This window comes from Panicum hallii, chromosome 2 (assembly GCF_002211085.1).
Source record: "Panicum hallii strain FIL2 chromosome 2, PHallii_v3.1, whole genome shotgun sequence".
Lineage (NCBI taxonomy): Eukaryota > Viridiplantae > Streptophyta > Magnoliopsida > Poales > Poaceae > Panicum > Panicum hallii.
In genome coordinates, this window is record NC_038043.1 from 51,007,426 (window position 1) to 51,015,135 (window position 7,710).

General features: G+C 49.5%; 1 protein-coding gene across 1 annotated transcript; it reads left to right on the forward strand.

The window, feature by feature from the left end:
- Positions 1 to 5,583: 5,583 nt before the first annotated feature.
- Positions 5,584 to 7,267, forward strand: LOC112881235 (AAA-ATPase At3g50940-like). Its single transcript, XM_025945912.1, has 3 exons — positions 5,584 to 5,844; positions 5,888 to 6,583; positions 6,740 to 7,267. Exons 1-3 carry the CDS (start codon positions 5,584 to 5,586, stop codon positions 7,148 to 7,150), a joined length of 1,368 nt encoding a protein of 455 aa, XP_025801697.1. The 3' UTR covers positions 7,151 to 7,267.
- The last annotated feature ends 443 nt before the right edge of the window (positions 7,268 to 7,710 follow it).

The window sequence follows — 7,710 nt, forward strand, 5'->3', positions numbered from 1 at the left end:
TGCGTTAGGAAAAGCAGCGCGCAAATGCAAGGCGTTTGGTTCGCCTTTTGATGTTCCCACCGCAAACGCAGGTTGTGAACGTTGAACCAAACAGACCCTTCATCTGATGTGGACGCCGTCGTGATGGCGCGGTTCGACGCCGACCGCGAGCGGCAGTGCGTGCCGGTGGACCTGCTCGCTTTGATGGGGATCCAAGGCAAGGCGGTCAACGCGCGCCTGATATTTCCGGGACCAACCGACTCGCTGTCGCTGGACCCGGGGCCGCTGCAGCCAAGGTGGCCGGTGTTATAACTTACGAATCGACTAAGTGTTAGATGGCTCGGTGATTAGCTAAACAATGAAAGTGCTTAAGACTAACCGAGAGTGAAACAGAGAGAGGGAGAGAGATATGGCGTACCTCCGGTCGATGAGCCGGGTTCGCCATTGTTGGCCACGGCGAAATGAAGCTGAGCCGTAGTAGAGGTCGAGGATGAGACTGCGGCGGCGATGCGGTGCAGCGGCGGCGGAGCTTCCCGTCGCCTCAGCGGCCCTTAGATCGGATTGGGCTAGGGTTTTGGTGGGGCTACAGGCAACGCGGTGAACCTTGTACCGCGTGCCCCGGTCCCCACCTCTTCCTTTTATTTTGGCGCTGCGCGACGGGGGCCCACATGCCATTGGTTTGGCTGTGCGCCCCCGATCAGGGCACGTAATGGACTCCGGATCGGTCCAGTCCGGGGATGAGATCAAACTAACATTCTCCCTTTTGATCTCTACTCACTTACTCACTTCTTACATCCGATTTCATTCAGATTAGTGCATTGAGCATGCCTCATCTCAACAGTTATTACTGTTGGATTAATAGCCACAACACACTTTTCTGTTTGAAATAGAACCTTACTTTTGGGCCCTTACTGTCCAGGAATCATAGTCTTTCCCGTAAACCCATGCCGGCTAAGTGTTCTCTAAACACATTGGGTGGTAAGCCTTTTGTGAGCGGATCCGCTAACATTTTCTTTGTGCTCAAATACTCAAGACTAATTGTATGATCCTGGATTTGCTCTTTAACAACATAAAACTTTATATCAATGTGTTTAGCAGCTCCACTTGACTTGTTGTTGTGAGCGTAAAATACTGCAGGCTCATTGTCGCAGTACATCTTTAGTGGTTTTTCTATGCTGTCAACCACTCTTAATGCAGGTATGAATTTCTTTAGCCAATTAACCTGCCCCGATGCCTCGTAACAAGCTATGAATTTTGCATACATCGTAGATAATGCAGTGACTGTCTGTTTGGAGCTTTTACACGATATAGCTCCACTAGGGATTCAGATCTCCTGTATGTTAGTATGAGGTCTTTCGTTCCTTGCACATAACGCAAGGCTTTCTTAACCATTTTCCAGTGTTCCATCCCTGGATTACTCTGGAATCTGCCAAGTACCCCGGTGACAAATGCTAAGTCAGGGCGCGTACATACTTGAGCATACTGTAGGCTTCCGACAGCTGAAGCATATGGTACCGCTTTCATCTGATCGATTTGATACTGATTTCTAGGACACTGAAATTTCCCATAACTATCGCCCTTGACTATAGGAGCAGGTGTTGTCTTACTCGCATGCATACCGTACTTTTTTAGTACCTTTTCTAGGTATGCTTTCTGCGATAATCCTCAAACCCACTTGCTTCTTTCTCGGTGAATCTCAAATGCTAAAACGAATGAGGCTTCACCTAAATCTTTCATATCAAACTTTGAGGACAAGAATTTCTTTGTCTCCAATAGCAGATCAATATCACTGCTAGCAAGCAAAATATCATCCACATAGAGAATAAGAAAAATAAATTTTCCATTCTTAAACTTTGCGTAAATGCAGTTGTCCTCCTCATTTTCTTTGAAACCAAACTTTCTTACGGTTTCATCGAATTTCAAATACCACTGTCTGGAGGCTTGCTTTAATCCATAAATGGATTTCTTTAGACGACATCCCATCTTTTCTTTTTCTTTCACGACAAACCTTTTGACTGTGCCATGTAAACATTCTCATAAAGGTTCCCGTTCAGGAACGCCGTCTTTACATCCATCTGATGTAACTCTAAATTATAATGTGCCACTAACGCCATTATAATTCTGAAGGAATTCTTGCATGAAACAGGAGAAAATATTTCATTATAATCTATCCCTTCTCTTTGCGTGAAACCTTTCGCCACAAGTCGCGCTTTATATCTTTCTATATTCCCTTTGGAGCCACATTTTGTCTTGCAGACCCATTTACAGCCTACTGTTTTGGCTCCTTTAGGAATTTCTTCTATATCCCAAACATCGTTGGTACTCATCGATTTCATTTCATCTTTCATGGCTTCCAACCATTCAGATGAATGAACACTTCTCATGGCTTCTTCAAATGAAGTGGGGTTACCCTCCATCTAAATTTCCTCGCTATTATAGATTTCATAATCGTTCGAAATAGCGGGCTTTCTTATTCTTTGAGACCTTCTCGGTGGCTCAGCTATCGGCACCTCTTCTACCTGGGGCTGCTGTTGCTCCCCCTCATGTGCGGCTATCGGTTCTGTCGGATCCTGAAGGACAGGTTCCTGATTCTGACTCGTCGCCGCAGCTGAAGAACTAACAATAGGTGCTGACACCGTAGGTGAAGCAGCAACGGACAACGCGAAAAATGGATCTTGGATCATCGGAGTAGGTACAAAAACCCGCTTCTCCTCAAGGTCAATCTTTCGAGCTACCGTACTCCCCTCATCATCTGATCCTCCAAAAAGACAGCGTGTCTCGTTTCTACGAACTTTGTATATCCATTAGGGCAGTAGAAACGATAACCCTTCGACTTTTCTGGATAGCCAATAAAATGGCAACTTACTGTCTTAGGGTCTAACTTTCCAATACTTGGATTAAATACTTTCGCCTCAGCTGGACAGCCCCACAAATATAAATAATTTAGTGTGAGTTTTCTTCCTGTCCATAACTCATACGGTGTTTTAGGCACCGACTTACTCGGTACGCGATTAAGAATATGAATAGCGATTTTTAACGCCTCCATCCATAAATTAAACGGTAACGTGGAATAGCTTAGCATATTTCTCACTATATCCATTAAGGTACGGTTACGTCTTTCAGCGACTCCATTTTGCTGAGGCTCGCCCGGTGCAGAGTACTGAGCTACTATTCCATTTTCCTGTAGAAACCTTGCAAAGGGTCCAGGAACTTGGCCATACGGGGTGTGTCGACCGTAATACTCACCTCCACGGTCAGATCTTACTACTTTTATTTTAGGATTTTGCTGATTTTCTACTTCAGCCTTAAAAATCTTAAATTTATCTAACGCTTCTGATCTTTATTTAATTGGATAAATACAGTCATAACGCGAATAATCATCTGTAAACGTTATAAACGAATCATAACCGTCTACAGACTTTACAGAGTTTACGAGAAATGAACCTCAAGCGCAAGGTCGCGTTCCCGGCTTCCCGTTGCCGGACGCGCGGCAGAAGCGTCTCGTGTTCCAGGCGGACGTGCCGCAATGTGGACCTGGCGGCGCGGAAACACCATCGGTGGCAAGCTTCAGTGGGGGCATGGCGCCGTCGCCCAGAGGGCCGAGTGACCTGTGTTGTGGGGAACCATGCCTTCCTGACCTCTGCCGGGGGCGATACGTGCGTGTCGTCGGCCTTGTCGCCGCACTGCGCCGCTGCCCGCGCGAGCACGGATTTCGTCGCGCTAACCAAGCACTCTTGCCACCGGCGTCGTGCTAGTTCTTCCTGTCTGCCATCACATGCGGCCGGAGCCATCCGTGTAGCCGAACGGTCATGGATGCTGGTTTGAGGTCGATTCGAGGTCATGGACGGTGCCCGTCGCTGCTGCTGGATGCAACCCTGGTCCAGTAGTGAACTCTACCTTGCTTGTACTACTGAGTACTGACAAGTAAGAGGCCTTGTGATGATGTTAAATTCAAATTGTAGCAGCGAAACAAAGAATGTGCTGACAAGCAAGATGCTTCATCAAATGCATTGATATAAATCTGTTGTCTGCTTTGCTGAAGGATTCGTGCTTGATTGGACCTCTAATAAACGACTACGAAATGAGATGACATGTAGAATGATTACTCTGCATAATACAGCTTACAGTGCGTATTTTTTTGTAGCTATTGTAAAAGCGGGGGACTATGAAATGAGATGGGTATGCAGCACGATTCCTTTGCAGGCTGTCATTCTTTGCAGTTCAGCTTCACCAGTATATGATTTTCTTTGAGCAAATGTAAAAATGAGGGACTCGAAACAGTGCCCCTAAGTACTGACGGCTGCATTCTTAACCTGAAGATATGACAACTCACAATAGCATTATTCATGCACGCGAATTATAACAGCATTTATCGCTACTTTTTCCCTTTGTTTTTTTCATAGAGAGCTTTGAGTGTGCGCCCGAAATGCTAGCATAACGTACAGAGCGCAAGCTATGCTCACTGTTCATGCTGTGCTCTACTGAAGCCCAAAAACGAATCAAGTGGAATTGGCCATCAGTCCATCATCATTCTTGAGGATGGTTGCCTGATCTTGTAATGCCGCGCCATGACCATGAACCCGAAATAAAAAAACTAGAAAAGTGTGCATTTCAGCTACTGAATCCGTTTAGACTGCGCTAGAAAAGATGGTTTGACCAAGTTGATCCATTGCTGGCCGGCCGGGAGCCCGGGATCCTTGCGACGCAAGCCTCTCCTTGGGGCTTGGGCAATGGGACTGCTGGTGCAGGCTGCGCCCCTACTCGGCTATCCCTGCACGAATCCTTTCGGATAGTCGTATCTAGTCCAGGATACTGCATTGACATGTCTCCACCCCCAAATCCCAATCAACGGAGAGAGAGCATGTGATACAAATAAATCGGTTCGCAAAACATGTTTCAAATTCTGAAGACTTCCCCGAAATATTGCCAACGCAGGAGAGGTGCAAAGTATTGTACGAGGTCTCACAAACATTCTAATGCTAAAGGTGATTCATAATGCTGATTCGAATTGAAACTTTCAGACCATGTGTTCTCTTAAGAAGAAACTTTAACCTGTGCCAAGGGTAAACTTTAACATGTGTTTTCTTCAGACCATCCTTGGTGGCTCTCTGGCAGTGGCTGGTAGTCTGTGTTCACGGGCCCCGACAAGACCAGAGTCCATACGGCAAGTCAACAAAGGCAGCCAGGTAGGGTCCCGTCCGAATTGGAGTAGTATTGGACAAGCAAACGAGCTCGCCTGACCTGATGGTTGCTTATTTATATCCAAGTTTCACTCCCAAGTTCCACCAGATATTGCCTGGCATCACAGATTCACAGTCCAGGGCCCCGTTTAGATCGCTTCCAAATGTTATAATTTTTACGCTCTCTCTCCATCACATCAATTTTAGGACACATGCATGGAGCAGTAAATATATGTAAAAAAATAACTAATTGCACAGTTTAATTGTACATCACGAGACGAATCTTTTAAGCCTAATTAGACCATGATTAGATAAAATTTGTCAAATACAAACGAAAACGCTACAGTAGCAAAAAGTTCCAAATGTTATACAAATTTACAATCTAAACGTGGCCCAGGTGCTCAAGGCAAGTGGGCGAGCTGCCATGGACCTCTCGTCGGTGTTGGCGTCCCCGTCCTACGGCAAGGCGGCGGAGACCTACAAGAAGGCGGTGACCGTGGCGGCCGGGTACACCGTGCTGGCGCGCACCATGGCGCGCGAGCTTCTCCCCGACGAGGTCCGCGACACGGTGCGCCGGGCCGCGTCCGTCGTCCGCGACCACATCCTGCCGCGCCCCAAGCAGCGCCGCGTCAAGACCATCTACATCAGCCGGGACGCCGGCGACGGGACCCTGAACCGGTTCTACGCGGACGCGCGCGCGTACCTCGACACCGCACGCCATGGGCGAGCTCTGCCTCGCCGTCCGCGGCGCGCGGCGGCGCCTCTCCATGATGCCCGGAGACTCGATGACCGACGTCTTCGAAGGCGTCGAGTTCAAGTGGACCTCGACCTCGACTCGCCGCTCCCGCCGCCGCGGCCGCCACCACGACAACGACGGTCGCCGCGCGCCGGACGCGCTAGTGCTCTGCTTCGACGCGGAGCAGACGGACATGGCGCTGGGCAGGTACGTGCCCTTCATAATCGCGACGGTCGGGGAGGAGCGGTGGCGGCAGTGCAAAATCGAGATCGTCATGAACGTGGGCTCGTCCTGGCATGGCATCACCCACCACCACCCGGCCAAGTTCGACACGCTCGCCATGGACCCCGAGCTGAAGCGGACCCTCATCGCCGATCTGGACCGCTTCCTCAAGCGCAAGGACTACTACCGCCGCATCGGCAAGGCGTGGACGCGCGGGTACCTGCTCTACGGCCCGCCCGGCACCGGCAAGTCAAGCCTCGTCGCCGCCATGGCCAACTACCTCCACTTCAACCTCTACGACCTCGACCTCTCCGATGTGCACAGCAACTCGACGCTGCAGAAGCTGCTCATCGGCTTGGAGAACAAATCCATCCTCGTCATCGAGGACATCGACTGCTGCTTCAGCGCCGCGTCGAGGGAAGAAAAATCTGATGACGCCGAGTCGGATTCCTCAGACTCGGGCAAGGTACGTTCTTGAGGAATAAAGATCCATGGCTCCTGATTCTTGTATACAATTCAACGTGTTGATTTCTGCATGACGCTGACTCTGGTAACAATGGAGCTTGGCTCGAGAGCTACTGACTGACTGCAACTCCGTTCCTAAATGCTGCCGTCCGTCTAGGGACGGTCCGGCTCCGACGGACGGCGTCACTCTGTCCGGGCTGCTCAACTTCATCGACGGGCTGTGGTCGACGAGCAGCGAGCAGCGCATCATCGTCTTCACCACCAACTACAAGGACCGCCTCGACGCGGCGCTGCTCCGACCGGGGCGCATGGACATGCAGGTACACATGGGCTAATGCGGCTGGGAGGCGTTCAAGACGCTGGCCCGGAACTACTTCCTCGCCGACGACCACGCCCTGTTCCCGGAGGTCCAGGAGCTGCTCTCGGCGGTGGAGCCGTGGAGGTGACGCCGGCCGAGGTGTCGGAGATGCTGCTGCGGAGCGAGGACGCCGACGTCGCGCTGCAGGGGCTCGTGGAGTTCCTGCAGGACAAGAAGCAGCAGGGAGAGGCAAGCCGTGATGGGAAGTAGTGGCGCCTTTGCATCAAGAATAAATCAGGCCCTTGCTGTTGCAAGTCTTCCTAGCCTTTTCTGATGCTTTAATTCTCCTCGTATTATCTACTAGTTCTGTGTCAAGGTAGTGTTAGGGTTGTGGTGCTTCAGCTTCACTGAGGGTGCGTTCGAGTTTCCTCCCCTCTAAAATTTAGACTTGTCATATTAAAGAGAATAAGTATTAAATAAAATCTGTTTATAAAATTTTAGACCCTAGGAAACGAACACACCCTAAAATCTCCCGATCCCAATGAAAAACGAACACACCCTAAAACCCGAAACATCTAAAATTTAGAGGTCCGGCACCGAACATCCCTCTAATCCGGCCTCTAATAAGACCGCGATTCTTCAGAGAGAGCAAGCGCTAAAAACAGAGCCCTATAATGGAGAACAACGCACCCTTAGTAGCAACTTGATTTCTCTTTGCCATTGGCTAGAGTTTCTTGGATGCCTATGCTGTGCAGATTATTCTACGACGTTGTCCTCTCAAATTGATGCTTCCTGGTGTTTATTTGACCATTTGGTTTCAACTATGGTGC

Coding starts and splice junctions, on each gene's coding strand:
- LOC112881235 (XM_025945912.1), top strand. CDS start 5,584: ATGGACCTCTCGTCGGTGTTGGCGTCCCCGTCCTACGGCAAGGCGGCG. Junction 5,845..5,887: donor GGACCCTGAACCGGTTCTAC/GCGGACGCGCGC, acceptor GCCATGGGCGAG/CTCTGCCTCGCCGTCCGCGG. Junction 6,584..6,739: donor ATTCCTCAGACTCGGGCAAG/GTACGTTCTTGA, acceptor CCGTCCGTCTAG/GGACGGTCCGGCTCCGACGG.